Raw genomic sequence first — 19,281 nt, forward strand, 5'->3', positions numbered from 1 at the left:
CTGGCAAAGCAAAGACAGCGGATGGAGAACAGTGAGTGCTGCATAAAAAATGCAAACTAACTCTCTTGACTTTTACCTTGATGTGTTCTGGGCTATACAAGGACACTGATTGATATTACAAAATGGATTATGTTGATGAAGTCTGGCATTTACTTCTCTTTTTTCCCACTAGAATTAAGTGATGACCATGACTTTTGCAGAAACTTTTAGTTTCTTAATTGGCCACTGGAAGCAACTTTTCAAATTAAACTCTCTGAAATGTTAAGATTGCTTACTTTCCTCTCCTTTATATCATCGAAAATGTAATTCCTGCATGTTTCAAATAAAGAGATTAAAATTAATTTTCATTGTTTTATTGTAGAAATTACCAATATGTTAATCTAGTAATAAAAAATGCATTTGCACAATTGACTCAATTTAAATCCAGGGGTTTGGACATGGCAAACGCTGAATTTAGCAACTAAACTAAGTTTGAAATGAGATCTTTCAAGCCAACAAAATATTGACAAATAGAATTAGAGACACCCACTGGGCAATTTCCTCAGTGTCCTTGAACTGGGCTTAATCCCTGTCTGGGAAACCAGCTGATATCATATTTGTTACTGTGTCCCAGAATGGAGGTTTGGGCAGCAGACCGACAACCAGACAAAGGGACTTATACCAGCTGCTCACAGCGAAAAAGGCCAACAATACATCAAACAGCAGCAACAAAAGACAACGGCACAACAGAGGAAAGAGTTATGAACTCACTTGTGTCTCAGCTTCGTGACATGCTCCAGTTCTACCCACACTTCACTCAGCTGTGGCTGCATTCTGGTACCTGGTCATGAAAGCCTGGGTTTTGTGTCACTCTTCAGAGCAAAGGTCATCAAGCTGTTCTCTAAAACTATCCATAAGTATCAATTTCACTTTTCTTTCTCAATCCATGCTGAATACTTCCTTTCCACACCATATTCATCCACATTCACAGCTTTGCTTCCCCCTAGTCATGCATACTAAACCGTGCAGTAACTCCGAGCAGTGGCCAGCCGCTGCCTGCCTGTCCCATCAAACATGCATAAGAAACAGATGTATCTTTGATGTAGGCTTGTTCATGTTGCCCCATGTGCTTGAGTGTTAATGTGTGTGCGTGGGTGTGTATGTGTGTGTGTGTGTGTGTGTGTGTGTGTGTGAGTATGTTTATATGTCTTTGTCAGTGTGCTCCCATGCCCTACGGCTGCAAGCCAGACTCAGGAGATTCAGCTGCATGTCCCGACACACACGGAGACAGGGAGGACAGACGTAGATCTTTGGCAGGACAAATAATCAATGCAGCAATATGTTGCCATACATTATCTCTCAATAAATAATTCATATGAACTGTGTGACTCCTGCGTAAAGCAATAAACTGTACTAACTTTGAATTCTATTAAGATAATTTCTGCATTAAATCACTCCCGAAGTTTTATTTGGCTCTGAATCTGATTGAAAAGATCACAAATGTATTCTCACCGACATTTGATTTGCTCTCTAGCATTCCAGCCAGGTCAGTTTTGCACATTTGCTACTTTAATGTAGACTTGAAAGAAAAGACTAAGACTTTATGTACTTTCACATACCTGGTACAAAATTAAATCTAGTTTGTGTTGTGTCAGGTTGGGGTTGTCTGTTATAAGCCCATAACTCTAGTCTCTGAGTACTTTACTACTCTATCATCATCATTATTGTGGACATCCCCTGGTGATAATAGGTATATACTGGTTACATTTTGATTTATTTTCCCAAAGGCTCCTCAATCATGCAGACTCCTTAAAGATAGTCAATAAATAGAAAATCTGTAGAATCAACAACGAAAAAAGTCATTCAAACTGCTCGGAACCCACATTACCAATAACTTAAAATGGAAAATCAACACAGAACACATCTACAAAAAAGCTCAACAAAGACTCTTCCATCTCCGACAGCTCAAAAAGTTCAGAGTCAGGTCCCATCTCCTGCTCCGTTTTTACACAGCCATCATTGAAAGTATCCTCACCTCATCCATTACAGTCTGGTACAGCAGTCTTGATACACTTTCAAAGAAGAAACTACAGCGCATCATCAACAGAGCATCCAGAATCACTGGCTCCCCCTTATCACTTGATCACTTCACCACAAACGGACACTGCGCAGAGCCCGGAAAATTGTCCAAGATCCCACTCATCCTGCACACTCTGCCTTCCAGCTGCTCCCCTCTGGGAGGCGCTACAGGACAGTGGCCTCCAAAACAACCCGCTTCAGAAACAGCTTCATCCCCACTGCAATAAATATCTTGAACTCTGTACACTGTGGAACAAGCATGGCACTATAAGTTGTAATTGTATGTCTGTCTATACATGTTATATGTTTGGAACCTGTACCAATAAGCTGTACTGGAAGCAAATTCCACCAGCCTGGCTGTGTGGTCATTAAAAGAATCAATCAATCAATCAAATGTTCTGGTTATTTTCCAATTGGTAGCAGAGTGAGTATGTTCAGAGTGACAGTCAGACATTAACTTGGGCTATAGGGAGAAGTGTGACGGCATTTACAGCATGTGCTGACATTTAATAACCCCAACAGTGATTTACTGTTTACCAAAAACAGGATCTATAATGAATGCACTATACTTTAATGTTCCATTAGACAAATTGAAGATGATTTGTATTATTAAAATAGTTTAATAGGAGGCTTTCTGGTTAGTTGTTCAGTCTCCCTAGTGTTTTTGACCACCCAGTGTTTTCTGAATAGCAACAGTGGATGCTGACGTTAGGATATTTTGAAGGCGTTGCAGCTAATGACAAGTATGGCACCGGTCCATCGGGCTGTCATCTTTTAGCACCTGGAGTTGTGAAAACTTCCTTCGCTCGAGACTGTAAACATGTATAATCGTGAGTCATCAGAGGGGAGAGCTTTTCCTGCTTGTCATTAGCTTCACTCGTGCCAGGAGCTGATTGATTTGCTTTGCTGGATAGGCATACCTACTACTGTTTGTGTAGCCTGCTGAGTGCATGTGGTTATATCTACTATATTAATAGTGACAATACCACCACCCATGTGTCTCCTCTCCCTCTTGTCCGGTGCACATGAGTCCATGACCATGTAAAGTGACCCTGACCCCCTGCTTCCTACCATCTACACACACACACACACACACACACACACACACACACACACACACACACACACACACACACACACACACACACTGCCTATGAAACATACAATGACACACATTTGTTTCCCCTCATGTAAGCATTGCCCCCCCACTCGCCCACACACATCTTTTTCCTTTTCCCCTAAGACAATTGTGTTGCTCACTCTCTATTGTGGAAGCCAGTCATTTCCACATGTATGTTGGCCATAAAACAGCAAAGAGCCGACTAAAAGCATCCCTTTCCTGGCTAGCAGGGTCACAATTTGTCTCATATAAACACAGGACACACCTCATCCCAACAGTTTTCACATATCCTCCTGACCCACTCCTACCTCCCAAAGTGCTCTTCTTTCCACTGACACAGGACACCAGCGCGTTCGTGAAGGTTTCACGAGTCTCTTCGGGTTTTGTTTTGGACTTACAGTGAACTTTAACGGGAGTTTTCGCTCTGGGAGACTTAAAAAAAAAAGCAAAGCTCAATACTGGCTCTGGTGTCTTTTGTGCCTCCCAACGTGCCTCGCGCTGGGTTTCCCTAGCATTGTCATGACAACAGTGTGTACGCACCGACAGTGGCCTTTGAAAACAATACACCGACTTAAAAGTTGTCTGAAGTGAGGCTAGCGAGCTACTTTAAGGCGTTTCTGAAAAGTTTTTTGCACACAAAACACACTGAAGCAAAGTCCGTAATGAAGTTTTCCTCTATCGCCCGAGACGGAGGCAAGTGCACCAGTGTCTAATGGAGACAAAAAAGGAGTGTACAAAGATGCATTCATTCTCATACCTTCTTAACGAAGAAATCTTCTTCCCCCTTTTCAAGTATTCCCGGGTCGTGTTTGGGGTTAGCCACTTAGCTAATACTTTCCTTAGTCGCTGTGCTCCAAAGTGAAAATATGAAGTTTGCTACACTGGTATTTCCAACATTTTCTAAGCACGAATCCTTCAGTCTGCGAAGCACTAGCACAACACGACATGTGAGAAACAACTTCCAGCGCTAACTTCCTCCGCCCAGACTCATTCCCAACTCTTCTGCCCGTGTCTATCATGGGATGCTTTGCTCCGCCTCGCTCAGTCCTGAAGATACAGTCAGTGTCATGCAAAAGTTTGTGCAACCCTGGTCAAACTTTCTGGGAACAGTTAAGCAAGTGGAAGATTAGATGATCTCCAAATAAAAAGACATGAAGTTAGGCCTTAAACAATAGGCTACTTTTTTTTTTTTTTTTTCATATTTTCCACTTTCAAAATAACAGACAAGGAAAAGGGCAGCAGCAAATGTTTGGGCACCCTGCATAGTAGCCTACCTATCTTTGGAAACTATCACAGCGTGTAAATAGCTTGTCTGATACCTTTGTCAAAGTTATCAGAGAGCTCAAGTCTCCTGGGTTTCCTATTCTTTTGCAGGGTGCTGGTGCTGCTTTGTTTCTTTCCCAAAATTTTCCACTCTAAAATTGTAGAAAATAAAAATGATGTAATTGCTTGAAATATTGCAAAAGAGTGTTTCATGTTTAACTTTTGGAAGCATTAAATCTTCCACTTGCTTAACTGTTCACATTAACAGAATAAGTTTAGACCAGGGGTGCCAAAACTTTTGATGCCACTGTAAATGACTATTATCCAAGTGTGTGTCCTAACTTACAGATTGTCTTACATTTCATCACATGTGATCTACTTGTCCACACTCAACACCAGGTCCCAGTGTTAAATTGATTTAGCTTTCCTTGTTTTTTTTCTCCACATGGCCACTAGACAGTCCAGGTTCATTCAGGTGATTGATTGCACACAGGACAATTATCTTAACAAGACATTAATGGGTTTTTGGATTTGCTCTCTGCTATCTCATTATTGAAAAATACCGACCCGGTTGATATTGGCCTAATCCTTTGAACTCTCCCGGTTCAAACAACCTGGGTGACACCGGCATTAACAGAAATAATCCAGGCTGACTGAATGTTTCACATGCTACTCTTTATCCTAATGAAATTTAAATATCACTCATGGGTTTAAAGGAATGGCACACTCAACATGGTAAACAAAATCAGGTGACATTAAATTCTCAATGAATTATAGTCCCTGTCCAGGACAGATTTTAAATAATGTAATGATTTTAATAAGTAAAGCAAAGTTTAAAGCGTTATGAATGAAACACAATTAAGCTTGTTGATCTTTTTAAATAAATAAATGCCCATCAGAGAAAAAAATATCTTTATAACTCCACACCAATAAAAACCCTATAGCCTACATATAGCCTAGGTATGTGTTTGTGTGTGTGCCCAAGCATACATGATGTGGACAGTATGGTCTTATAACTACTGGAGTATCAAAGTAACAGAAGCCAGTATAACAGACCTTTAATATCTCCTAGTGCAAATCTCTAATAAAATCAAAACAGATAGGTACATAAGTACAAGTACACATTCAGTAAAACATCAGAGGATTATAAATGTCTGCTAAGAACTAGGCCTATCGCTACCATGAAGCTGTAGCCCTCCAAAAATAGACGTATAGGCAGCAGTATGATTAGTACACTTTAGACTGCAGCTCAAATTCTTCAAAGTAATCATAAGAAAACAGATAAAAAGAAAATATACTAATAATAATACTTTCAACAGTAACAACAGCATTACATATGATATGATATGATATATGTTATATGAGATGAGATATCTCATAAGGTGCATCGTGGCTGTGCCAGTCACACAACAGAAAACATAATATATAAAATATTAATTGTCAGTGTTTTTATTTATATAAATATTCTTTGAATATGATATAACTATTAGTGAACAAGCGATAGGACACTTCACTTTTCTCATACAAGTCTGTTCCCATGTTCAGTCTAAAACAGTGTGACTGACAGGCCTACAATCCAGGGGCTGGTGGATAAAGAACTCCTTCTTCATATTTTCAAGAGACGAATTAAATGAGGCTTGCAGGGGACACGATAATTTCCCGAGATGTGAAATGGTCTGTTTTATTGCATTCAGACCCATTGCTGTTGATGGTTCAATTTCTATGCCACTAGATGACACTAGAGTGCCATCATCTGACACTAGACAGTAGAATGGGAATACTGTCTGAAATGAAATCAAGATATAATTTAGATAGTTGTACAATAAACGCCAAGGCGAATAAACGTAATTACGGCATGACATTTTTCTACATAATTCTATTTATGCCTTTATTTTAAATCACAGAATACATGTTTTTTTGGTTACTGTATTTATATTTTGTCAGTGATGACGACATTCGTACCCAGATATCCTAGTTGAAAATGTCCGTGTTGCGCCTGGGAATTGTAGTTCTTTCCCCATTCATTCTCGAACGGAAGCTACGTACGTTTACCAGCGCGCCGAAGCGGTAGCCGGCGTCGTGTTACGTATTTGACGTACGTTTGCTCTCTGTTTGCTCCTTGGAGATTCCCCTTCCTTCCTGGGCTGTCTGAGGTAAACCAACACGGTCGCATCAGTCCCGTTAATACCTGGCGGAGAGAAAATAAAACTACATATGTACATGTTTGTCACACGCAGCCGCAGCGAAGAGCGCGTAGCTAAAGCCTGGAAAGGTTACGGTAGCTAAAGTCCAGCCTGGGAAAGAACTTGTCGTCGCGATGGCTACGAAAAGTTAACGCACAGGCGACTGAAAAACAGGAATAATTCCCCTCCGACCGACTTGAGGTAAGAATAACCGGTTTCTGAGTGAGCTTTACGAAGTGAACAGCTGCCGGCCAGCGTCGATAATGTCGACTAAATGAGTGAATATAGTGTGTCTTTGTTTACAAGGACCCCGGCGTCTTCGGCTCCCGCTGTCTCAATGGGACTGTTGAGAGTTTTCATCTGGCTACACACTATACAGCTAACGTTAGCGTTGGTGACAGGGCTCACAGGCTTACACTTTGTCCACAAATAGATTGATTATGTGACAGTGTCTCGTATAATTGCCAGTGGTAACACATGACGGCTGTAGAGTTCACTTAATTCCCCTCTCTATCTATGTGTGCTTCACTTTACATAACGGGGTGATACAAGAACAACATGGGTGTTTTTTGTTTTCCCTCTTCTTGCCTGTTTGAGGGAGTTGGGTGAGTCAAAGTGCAAGGTCAGGTAGACACATTGAGAGCATTGAGAGATAATACAGAAGCACAACGACTTCCTCATTGACTGTTCAGCTTGGTGGTTGATGTGTGTCCTGATACCTGACCTCAGCTCATCCAGCTGAAGAGGCTGAGTCTGTCACACAAGAGGCATCAAAACAAATCTAATGTGTTTACATGCAGCTGGTTGAAAGTGAACTTGTAGAGGGAAGTCTAATCATTTGTGTTCTGCTTTTGAGTGTTTCCACCGAAGAGAGCAAGTGTGGGAAAGCTTGTGACAGTGAGGACATTTTTGGGTGGTGTAGAAAATGACAACTTACAATGTACCGTGAAATCAGCTCACATCCTCCCTTTCCCTTCTTCCCCCTCCGTGTCCCTGGAGAATAGAAATGAAATCCAATCTCTTTCTCTCTCCCTCCTTCCCTCTCTTGCTCTCTGGCACTGACTGTGTCAGCTGCTGTATCCCAGGGTGCTGACTTGCACACAGACAGGTGGCACTTGGACAGGTGCAACCTTAACAAAGGGTTGCAGTCCTCAGTCCTCAGGCCTGGTTTATGCTCAGTTTTTTTTTTTACCCTTTGGTTATACATCAGTATAGTTTTTGCTGTCGCATACATCCAGTCTGTACAAGCAGCTTAAGAATTTCAGTTGTCTATCATTCTTTATGTTCAGCTTTGCAGTTGTTATTCTGCTTTCTCAGTAAATCCTACAGTACATGATGAAACACCCCGAAGTGATTGCACAACACCACACTTGCTTTTTGGACAAGGAATGGAGTTTTATGGTCAATAAAAGGAATCTGTTTGTGTCCTGTTTTCAGCGTGACGCAGACATTCTTGAGAACTCCAGCTGTGAGTCATGCATTCTAGTGCTGAGGTTAGACGTACGTCCACAACAGCAGCTATGTTACACACTGTTGGCTATATTAAAGCCAACGTTACCAGATAGACCAGTTTCAGTCTCAGCAGTGGATGGAAAATCCACCTTGTGGCTGCCACGAAACCGACCAAGCCGAGTTTCAGTGATGACTGAGTATAGTACAGCGTCTGTCTGCATGAGCTGTAATTGTAGCTCACAGTTAATAGTTAACACAATGCTTCTTGTGCAACAAATGATTCAGAAAATAACAAAAATGTGCTGAGTCTTAGACTTCATACAGCACTTTAATGGTCAACACTATGAATTCAGAGACAGAGCTCAGGAATGAGGTCAGCAAAACGATATGAAGTGGAAGAGAGAGGAGAGGGAAAGTTTGAAGGCTTATCTCAGTAATGCACAGGGACAGTTGAGCAGTGATGAATGTTGCAGTCACCACTGTCTTCTACTTAACCCTTCACTCGCTCCCCTGGCAGTGCCCTTCATAGTTGGCCTTTCTTTCTCAAGAAATCTACAGAAAAAACATGGACACACTTGAGTGAGTGTGAGCGTTTTTTTTTTTTAATCCCAAGTGTTTTTCCCTAGAATGAACTTGCCTCATCTTGTCCACCCTGTTTCTGACATCCATCACTGGCAGTCATTACCCCGGGATACTATTCACATTAATGAGTGAGACCTCTTTTCGTCTTGGACTCTATTGAGGTTTATTTAAATCTGGTGAACACAGCCTTCCAGCTTTTCTCTGCTCCCCGGGCCAGTGCGCCTGCGCTCTGCTGACACTCCAGTAATCCGCTGTTAGGAGGAGATTGCATCCCCTGTTCACTGCGCTCAGGCTGTATCAGCGAGGGAGAATTAAAGCCCGTGGAAGCATATGTGACAGGATATCTTGGAGAATATGGACATATAACAGGAGCGTGGCATATTACCCACGCACGGAGACGTTATAATAACAGGCATCCCGAGATGGAGCAGCTTTACACTGTGGGCTGTCTTACATCCGAGGCGACACCGGGACTGGAGGGAGGATGTCTCCTAACATAAGACAACCAGGCTCAACATCCACAGCCCCGACCGCTGCGCATGTGAGATGAACGCGGGCAGGAGGAATGGAGCCGGGCGGAGGAGGGGGGGTGAAGATGGTGAAATGTGCGGATGAGTGCTGCCTCCTGGATCAGACCTCCTCGGCGATTTCCACGTTTCCTCAACCTGTATGTCGCCCTCTGCACGGTCCTCTCTCTGGCCTCTGAGACGGACACAGACCACCTCTTTTTTTCTACCAGTCAACGCTTTGCAGTGCTGTTAATAGAGAGAGAAAAACATATTTGCGCTCGTTATCGGTTATTGATTGGTATTTAACACGCGTTAAGACTGTGCTAAACTACCGGTATATGATTAAAGCCCATGTGATCTCTGTGTTGATGCCATGATATATCTAGATTAAAGCTAAAACACATGGAGCATCGCTGTTGTTGGACTTCAGTTTCAGGGTTGTTTACAAGCTATCGATACTCGACAAAGTGCATGTAAATCAGGTTTCTCTCTCTCTCTCTCCCCTTCACGGATTCGCTGGAATGAGACTCGTTGCCCTCAGCTGCTTCGCCTGTAGAGACTTGCTATGACAGGCTGGCAAGTCCACATAAATCCAAGAGCAAGTTGATGAACTAGACCGGGCGGCCTCGGCGGTGGGATCAGACAGAAATTAAGCTGTGTCTCTCAGACAGCGGAAACTAGGATCATCTCCCGTCCTTGTGTTTGGCAGAGCACCGCAGCCCGAAACGGAACATTCCTCTCGGGTATTTTGTCGGGTTGTTACACTGAACTTCAAGCTGAGCTCTGAACAATTTCACACTGTGGCGACGATTGGAGTTTAAAGAGCAGCTCCTCGGAGCCTTGACATAACCCAGGTTTTCTACAGGTCCAATCCTGAAGTTGTTGTTGTGGCCTCTTCTCTGGAAAAAAACAACAACAACAACCCTCCTCTATGGGTTTAAAACACTAGGTTTTATCCAGTGGTGGTGGAGGTGGGGGGGGCGAATGCAGCTGGGGTGTTTCAGTGGTAAACCTCCACAGCAGCTGTTAGTCAGACTGAATGTCTGAAAGACGAGCCTTGGATATTAGCATACTTGTAGGTTTGCCAACACCCTCCCAAGGAAATGCAATGCATTGATTTTCTGCATTGCCCACATTGTAAGTAACTGAATATATTCAGAGTGACTTTTATTCCAGCGAGTTCCATGTCATTGATGATACTGTGATATGCTTGATGGGTTCACCCCCCTCACCCCTCCTCGAACCCCATGCTTTCCACAGGTGCACCGCGCGGCTGCAGAGATGCTGAAAGACAGTGAACACGTTCGCCCCTGCGCACAACTTTTCCTGCTTTGGTCGAGCTGCTGACAACGTACAAAAGGAAAAAAAAGGAACCAGGCATGAGACTGCACAGACCGGGGAGATGTGTCAGAGGGAATGCAGGAGGAATTATGAGCGGCACTATGGAAGACATGGTGCAGAGTGCTATAGGCTTAAAGTCTACAAGAGACAGAATTATGAGCCTTCGCAGTGAGAAAATTGTTTTCTCCTCTCTAAGACCAACTGCTGCACTGGAATCAGCGCTGCGTGCATCAAATTACTATTTCAATTGAGAACTTCTTCCTGTGCACTGTGGGGAATCCACCCTGATCTGCAAACTTGGCCACCTGCAAGTTGCACTCATTTTTTTTGAGCACCCTTATCTTCAATTCCCTGTTGCTGTGTTTTTTTATTTGTTTGTATTCAGAGGCCCTCAGAGCTCCTTTGCAGAAAGGAAATCTTCCTATTTAAAGCAGGAACTTGTTCCAGAAAATGCAAACACATGATAAGGCTTGCTGGTGTAGTCAAAACAACCTCCTTAGTATCTTCCCAATCAGTGCGTCTCGCTGAATACAACTGTGGACCCCTTGTCAAATTTTGTGCTCCAGGGGCAAACGGAACAAGGGGATCTCTCTTATCAGAGCGCATTGCACAGACTAATTTCCTATCGCTGTGGCGATGGGGAGCTCAGCCTCATCTCTCACTGCAGAGACCGAGTCGGACCATGGCTTCCGCAGCACCCCGTACCCGTCGTCCCCCCCTATGGGCTGGCTCAGGAACAGCCACAGCAGCCCGGTGTGGGGCACCACCTTCATCACACGTCAGCAGCAGCACCCACTGCCTCACCGAGAGCGCAGGTAAGAGCCGGCGGCCGTCTCACTAGCCAGGTGCCAGCAACACATCTCTCAGCTGAGTGCACTCGGGGCAGGACTGGACTGGCTCGGCTTGGCTGGTTGTTAGGGAAGTTGTCGGGGGAATGAGCAGTGGGGGTTGTATTACACAAGAGCTGCTGTCATTTAAAGCTGTGAGTGTAAGCACACTTAGGCTGATGTTTGTTTTTGGCTTCAGTATTTGGGTGATGTGCAGTTTGCGCTGTAAACCGACACTGTTTATCATTGTTGTTCATTTGAGAAACTTACTACTGTCTCTTTCACAGGCACTTTTATAAACACTCACAGAGGATTCAATAACCTCACAGCTATGGATCCAATCCACTGTTTCATCAGAGCTTATCTAATCAAAGCCTACATTTTGATGTTTTTCTATGATGCACCCAAAATCTCGCTAAGCCGGATTTGTAAACCAAAATCCCACCCCATTGGTTCCTCCCGAGCACAGCTGCACAGTATGTGCTGCAGTTTAGTCAGTGCTGAGTGGATTGCCTGGACAGATAGATTGACCTGACCTCTGTGAGCCCAGTGAAAAGCTGCCCAGGGGTAATTAGAAGATGAGTTTTTCCACCATACTTTTTTTCATCAGGCTTTAAGACAAGCTTGGTTTTGGTCGTAGTCATTGAAAAAAATATTTAAAACAAAGAATCATTCAGAGTGCATCTTGGGAAGTGTGTGGTTGCACTGTGTTGTTTTACTCACAACTACTGTTCATCTGCAGAAAACTGTGAATTGAGGCCTCTTAGATTGATCAGCTGAAATTGTAGTGGGTTTTCAGATCCACTAACAATTTCTCCTGAAGTGAACCTCTTTCCCAGATACCAGCAGCTGTGTAATTGAGGAAGATTTATGTCTATCAGGGTAAACTATTTGTGGACAAGACATTGTATTCATGCCTGCTGTGTTTTTCACTATTGACAGCATGAAAAAGATATTCAGTTGCTGTATCTACAAAAAAAAAAGACTGGTGCAATAATGCATTGTTCCAGTCTTTGCCTCCTGAATCACTGTCGACACATTGAAAGACATATCAGCAGTTTGTAAGAAGCTCTGCTTCAATGTGCAGCTCATCCAGCAGTTTTGACTGACTTTTTTTTTTCTCCAAAAAGATGATCTTCTCAACCACCCTCACACAGAAACTTGTTTTAGAAGCGTTTCCAGTTTTCTTTCAGTTTTTTTTGGGTCATGTCTCCCAGAACGAAAACAGGCAGTTGATATCGACCGCATGTAGTGTATTGAAGTTGTTGCTGAGTCACTCAGGGCATCATGGTCCGGTTGTTAGTTATTGATTTTCAGAGAGCCCGATCACATTTCCCCACAATGGATGTCATTATTTATTCAGCATCAGTCTCCAGTTGGGCTTTCATCTTTCCTGATTCCTGCCTGCCGCTGTCAATGCTTTCCGTGCAGTTGCTCTACATTTAATAGTTAAGGCTGTCATGGTTTCCCCCTGCTTACTCCTTTTAAGAAAAGTATAGACAGGGCTGGATTTTGCTCACACCTGCCATCAACCATATCAACTCAAGCGTAGCTCATTCCGTCAGGGTGGTTTTGCATCATGCAGTGGACTTGTTTTTTATTCAACAGGGTCTTCCATTGAATTCCTGCATCTCTCTGTAGCAACAAGCCTCGGCCTCCATCACCAATCAGGCTGCACCCTCGGTCAGCGCAGCACATAAACATGCGCAAAGATGCACAAATACGCAGCACGCACGCACACCATTTCTGTCTACTGCTGCAAGGCAAGCAGGGACACACACACGCACACACACATAAATTCTGACAATAGATGTTTTAGAAAGACTGTGCAGCAAGCACTTGGAACATGCCCTCTTATCTACCCCCACTCCCGCTCCTCTCATACATAAACACACTCACAGTCTCATGCACATAGACACACTGCTCTGTGAGCCTAACAACTTTAGGCAAGCTTTGCTGAGCTGTGACAGAGCATGAAATATAGAAACAACAGAACACTATGAGCACAGCTTAACTTCAGCCGTCCTCATACAGTTTATTCTCTAATATATTGTCCTATAAAACCTTTTATTTCCCTTGTTTTTCTTAGCTTGGGGACCACATGAGCGCTCCTGTCCTTGGCTACTTTCAATTTGTTTTCATCCAGCAGTGACCCATTGACTTTGGGAAGTGTTTGTGTGCACTGTCTGAATCTGCAGCTGATCTGTAAAAGGTTCACTCAAGATAAAAAACAAGAAGAACCCACTCTGCAGACAAAGGTCTTCAACAGAGGTGAAGCTGTGTGAGCCGTAATGTTTCATACCTTTGGCATCCTAATCTTTTCTCTATTATAATCAATAGCAGCATAAAACCTTTTTTCCCCTCCCAGTGCTGTTGCTGTTTTAATGTGCCTGATTTTATCTGGGCCCCATACTGCTGGTGCGTTGTGTTACACATGGCCTTGGGTGGGAGTCCTGAGCCATTAAAAATCCGTGTGTGCTCTCTCTCCAGTCGATCCCAGTGTCTCTACTGTCCCAGCGTGATGGATGATGGCGTTTATTCCAGCTCCATTCCACTGGCTCTCCTCCCTTTAATTGGATTAAAGTGGGTCCACTTGGATTCGGCCAGCATGGTCACTGGCTGTGTTTATGTCTGAATTATATCAGCGCGCCATTGCTATTGTTTGTCTGATGAAGACAAGGCCGCGTCAGGACAGTCCCCGAGCCTCCAGAACAGATTTGGCACGCAGGCTTTGTCTCGCAGTGTGGCTTTCTTTTTGGAAAACAGAGGATTGATGCGGCAAGAAAAAAAAAAAAATTGCCTACTGGCACTGCAACTGACATGATTACAGATTCCCCTGCTCTTGTTGCCATGGAAATGTGTAGCATATGTTCAGTAACCTAATTTCATTGGGTCCTAGATAAGACCACACATGGTAACCTGGCAGTCTCCGACACTGAAAGAAACCTGCGCTGCCAAATGGCACCTCTGGAAGAAAACCATCCAACCGGCTAATTACTCAAGTCAGTACTCGGAGATGTCAGGTAGGAAGACGCGGAGCCAGAGCAACCTCATGGCAAACGTTTTTTTCTCACTGGTTTTTCGCCTTTCGGTGCCTTGGTAACAGCAAGTAAAACTCCACTTTTGTGTCGCCCTGTTTGAGAAGTTTCCCTCTGGCTGGAGGCAGCGCTGTGTCAGCAGCGCTCCTGCCCTCGGGGTTTTGGGCGCCTGCAGGAACTGGAGATTAGCAGCGGCACCGTGCCCCTGCCATCCTTTTCCCTCCGTCTTCCTCCCCGATTCTGGAGCTTCCTGCCAGCTTCCTGCCCTCGCTCTCGCTTTGCTCCGTGCTTCTGATGTCTGCCTAAAAAAAACCCAGTCAGACAGTTTCTTTCTGTTTAAAGATTCACATATCTGAAGCCGTCTCCAACGCTGACAGAATCACTTGTCATAAATGCGCAGTGTTGGTGAAATATTCACCGAGGGCATGGCTAGAGGTCAGAAGTGACTGGCGCTCTCTCTCTCTTCCTCTTCCCCTTTCTTGACCAGTGTTTGGATTCTCACTATCCTCTTTTTCATGGGAAAATAACTGTTAGTTTAATAACACGTCTTGGTTATGAGACCTTGATCATAAGGTGTGTGATCATCTGGGTCAGGCTTGTATAAAAGCAGCCACATAAAAACAATGGCAATGAACTGTCTTGAACTCGACAGCATAAAAAGCAAAACCAGACTATGATATCCTCATGCATGGCGTTACCCTGACACATAACATTTACACAACGCCACCCTTGTTTCTACAGCATCACACCCTTCGTGCACTGTTCCATTTTCATGAGAGGGGAATATTTATTCAGCTTGTAAAATTGCTCTTAGTGCATATCCTCAGCAAAGCTTATTGGAGGAATGTCTTACCCAAAGGGCACTTTTTCAAAAGACCTTTTGTCTAACGTGCCCTGATAGTCTTTGTCCCAGTGCCGGCACCATAACATTTTAAAAACCTTTTCTGTCTCAAGAAGTCTCCCGTCTCATTAAAAAGTGTCCTGCTCAAGTCACTTCATCAGAACTTCCCCAATTATCTTGTTGGGTCGTCCCCTTGCAACCCAGGTGTCACCGTCACCGATCCTTTCTTTTTTTTTGTCTCAAAACTCCTTATCTTAGTATAACCCTAAGTATAACCCCTTACATTGACAGTATAAGTCAGTGCCTCCTAATGTTTGTTTTTTAATGAATGGATGCTGGAATCCCGTCAGGGTTATTAATGAGTCACATTCATCACGCCATGACATATTAGCTGGCAGGTATCGTGGAGGCTCCACCAGTTAATCTGACCCTGACTCATCTGCTCCCCTGAAAAACAGCAGGACTGTTTGCCAAGGGAAAATTACTTTTAAGTGAAAAGGTTGCTCTAATCTTGCAGGCGAGAAAAGTCCCATAATGAAGTGATAAACAAAAAATTTTGCAAGTAAAACTGCTGCAGACAGGCCGCATTCATTATTAAAGGGGTAACATAAATTCTCAGTGGGTTTTCTCAAGTGTGGTAAAGAATGTGGGAAAGTGCTGATCTAATCACGATTACCAGCATTTTCCAGGCGTTTTTTTTTTTTGGAAGCAGTTGAACGTTTCGATGTTCATTATTGTTGTTATTATTTTAATTTTTTTTTTTTTTTTTTTTTACAGCTTGTCTGATTCGAGGGCGTGCTGGGCTTCTGATAAGTCTCATGTTTTAATAACAAGCTCTGCTCTGTTAAACAAGAGCTGCCACTTAGTTGGCCCTCGCCCTAGCAGTTATGAGTATCTCCCTACATCTCTGTCACATCAAGGCTTGCAGCTATTAAGCAGGTTCATTGTCCACTGTACAATAACCTTCACATTCTTCTAACATCAACATTTTATAAGCTCCAGATATACATCGCCAGTGCTCTCACTGTGTTCACACAAAACGACGCTTGTAAATATTTATCATGAGTGACTCACTTTATTAGAGTGTGTGTGTGTTTGTGTGTGGATCGGGGAGGTGGAGGCTACATCTGGAGTCTGTCTGGCTAAGTGTTATCAACACAGTCAGGGCTATACCTACAGTTATCCAGCCTCGCACACTGCACACAGCCTGTTAGTGATCCCAGATATCTGATGCCGCAAAGCTGCTTGTCAGGAAATCCAAATGACCCAGGAGAATGTTGACATTAAAAGGTGTGAGAGTTGCAAGGAATAACAGATTGGGTGCATTATCAACACATCAGGTGTAACGTCTTTAATACAAGATTAGATGAAACTGTTCGTCCCTGCGGGGAAATTAGTTTTGTGCTTATAAAAGGTCGAAATAAGATAAAACAACTGACTAACAGCTGTGGGACCGGAGGGGTACAGTGTAAGTGATAAAGTAGAACACAAGACTGGAGCTCTTAAGAGGAAGGAACGAGTAGGAGAAGAAAATAGCAAAATGATTTGAAATAATAACAACAGTTATGGTGTAATAATGTCATTACCTTTATGAATCTACTAAATATATGCAAAGTACAGGCAACACTGAGGCTAGAGAAGATATTGACACGAGGTGTTTTGCAGCTTTAGCGTGAATTTAAGATAGCATGGCTCTGATTGTTTGCAGTATTGATTATAATCCATTGATAATTCATTAGGCTTAATTGACCCTGTTTGAGTGTCTTAAAATTGCTTCACCCTGCAGCTCAAGAAAGCTCCAATATTCAATTACTGATGGGTAGTAACCTTTAAGTCTGAGAAGCTGTGGCCATATTTGATGGTTTTTTTGTTGACTAGAAGAACATTAAAGCATTGAATTAATTAGCAGCTACAACTGAGCTTTGTTGGTAATTGACCTTAAATTTCTCATTTGTTGTAGAAATCTCTAAGGACACTTCCCATCTTAATTTGAAAGCATATTTCTTTTTTAAAAAAAAACTTTTTTTAAAGGTTAGGCAGTGGCAACACATCCCTTTGAAAAAGACATGTACCCTAGTGTACCGACAAGCTTGTCCCAGCTCTGAATGGGTCGCATACATTATTGATTGGAAGTGACCTCCATATCACCAAGTTCACTCCATCAGCCGTTTGACTTAGTTGGATTTATTAGGAAAATTACCATCACACAAGTACACAACACACCTTGAGGTTTTAGCTCACACTTAATTTGTCTTGGCATGTTCAGGCTGTGGCTCTCAGAACAAGCTTTGCACTCCAGCTGCCATTTGTACCAGCACCTTGTTGACAGTCGGCTTCTGTTTTTCCGCCAAGTATCGCCCATAAATTATAAATGATCACTGATAGCTTATTATTAAAAGTTTGAAATCGGTGTCAGTTCAACAAGAGTAGCCTATGGTATAAAATGGTATCAAGGCATTCTGTGTGGTTACTGTACCACCAGTGTTTACAATTAGGGATGTCACAATTACTTGTTTTCACAATTAATCGCAGTATTAAACGCTACAATTATTTAATCATAAAGATTCCTAAATACCGTCACTTCCCAAAAAAGATTATGTTGGAACCATATTGGTAGATGAGCGCCAAAATAAAGGTAAATGCACAGATACTGGTCCATTTACCTAACGTAACATTGAATTGGTAGGAATTTAAATGTTTGCGTGTCATTTTTAATAGCAAAAAAAAGCAAAACAAAACAAAAAATGATTAAAATAAATGTAAACATTTGGTATAGATGACAGTTTATGACCTGAATATTTCAAACACTTCCCCTGGGGATTAATAATTGGTCCTATATTAATAGATACTTGAAATATTTTGTGTAAACAATGAGTAATGTAGTTATATTTTGACTATATTTGATTTTACACATTCACAGTGTTGTGAAATTAATTAATGCATAATAATCGTGATAATCATAACACCGTGATTATTTCTCTGACAATAATCGTACCAAGAAAATGTATAATCGTGACATCCCTATTTACAACCAAGGCTCTGGGTGAGAAACCTTGTGTTTTAAAGCACTGCTAGTCACAATATAAACTGTTATTGAAAGCCCATGTGACACTTGATGTACACTGACTGACAGGCCATCTGTGATGTTATATCTGAAGTGTTAACAGACGCCCTGTATGTTTACTTTAGTCTAATCCCAGGATTCACTCCAGACAGACAAGTGTTTGACTTGTTAATTCATAATATGATATTTTAGGACTTTTCATGTTCTTTTCTTCATTTGTTGACTGCGGTTGTTGATATGAGGCAGTGTAGCAGTGTTTAATCACTAAGGAAAATGACTGTCAACACTGCTAATATATCCGTGTTGCACTGTGATAATTCTATTGGAGTTAAATGAATTAAGCAGAAGCCCCGTGCCCCCAGTGGCCAAGGAGGGAACCACACCTTCCCCTCAGGCCCCGGGCTTGGAGCCAACCTTGGAAAGGCAGCGCTAATGACTGTCGCACAAAGGCCAAATGTCTCACAGCGAGGCAGGGAGAAGCTGGCGAGACTCGGCTCACTTGATCTCATAACAGAGTTCAGAGTGTGGAGCGAATCCAAGTAGCCAGCCATAGGTGGCCCGCGCACCATCAACAGTGCTTTGGTAGATTTACCCCGGCCGGTGGATTTCATGCAACCTCACCGACCCATCCTACATTCAGGATTGTTCGCATCTTAACGTCTTTAGCTCCTCATAGGGAGGGACCTCTTTTTTTTTTTAATCCCACAGACCTCCCTCCCTGCAGACATCTCAGTTGCAGCAGTTAAATTAACTTTTTCCCCTTACCATGATGTTAGCGGTTTGCTCGTCTTCACTGAGTGTTTTAGAGCTCACACTCCCTGTAATAGTCTGCTCAAGTGCTCTTATGATTGTCTTGTACCCAGTGAAGCGTCGAAAAATTGGCCAGAGGTCACCGATGCTCTTACTTAAGTGAATTTAGACTAGGAGCAGGTACTTTATGGGCAGCACGCTGCATTGAGGACCTCATTGCAGAAAAAAATGGGTTTCATAGAGGTGAGCTCTC

The 19,281-nt window shown here is 42.9% G+C and overlaps 2 protein-coding genes across 6 annotated transcripts in view; one reads left to right on the forward strand and one right to left on the reverse strand.

The window, feature by feature from the left end:
- ankfn1b (ankyrin repeat and fibronectin type III domain containing 1b) overlaps window positions 1-4,192 on the reverse strand; it is a 134,042-nt gene extending 129,850 nt beyond the window's left edge. Inside the window, exon 1 of one of the 4 annotated variants that reach the window (XM_085761100.1) lies at window positions 3,936-4,192. The gene's annotated coding sequence lies outside the window, so the exon portion shown is untranslated. Of the gene's footprint in view, window positions 1-750; window positions 809-3,486; window positions 3,624-3,935 lie in introns of those variants that run through there. The other 3 variants (XM_085761104.1, XM_085761101.1, XM_085761102.1) reach the window with 3 other exon arrangements.
- A 2,371-nt stretch (window positions 4,193-6,563) lies between these two features.
- The window catches only part of capn15 (calpain 15), a 43,318-nt gene continuing 30,600 nt past the window's right edge, over window positions 6,564-19,281 (forward strand). Inside the window, exon 1 of one of the 2 annotated variants that reach the window (XM_085762453.1) lies at window positions 6,564-6,825. Coding sequence is in view for 1 of the 2 variants with exons in the window: in XM_085762452.1 (XP_085618578.1) it covers window positions 11,145-11,323 (179 nt within the window). In the remaining variant the exon portion in view is untranslated. Of the gene's footprint in view, window positions 6,826-9,944; window positions 11,324-19,281 lie in introns of those variants that run through there. The other variant, XM_085762452.1, reaches the window with a different exon arrangement.

Source organism: Trachurus japonicus, chromosome 19, assembly GCF_045865225.1.
Source record: "Trachurus japonicus isolate A0001 chromosome 19, Traja_1.0".
Taxonomy (NCBI): domain Eukaryota; kingdom Metazoa; phylum Chordata; class Actinopteri; order Carangiformes; family Carangidae; genus Trachurus; species Trachurus japonicus.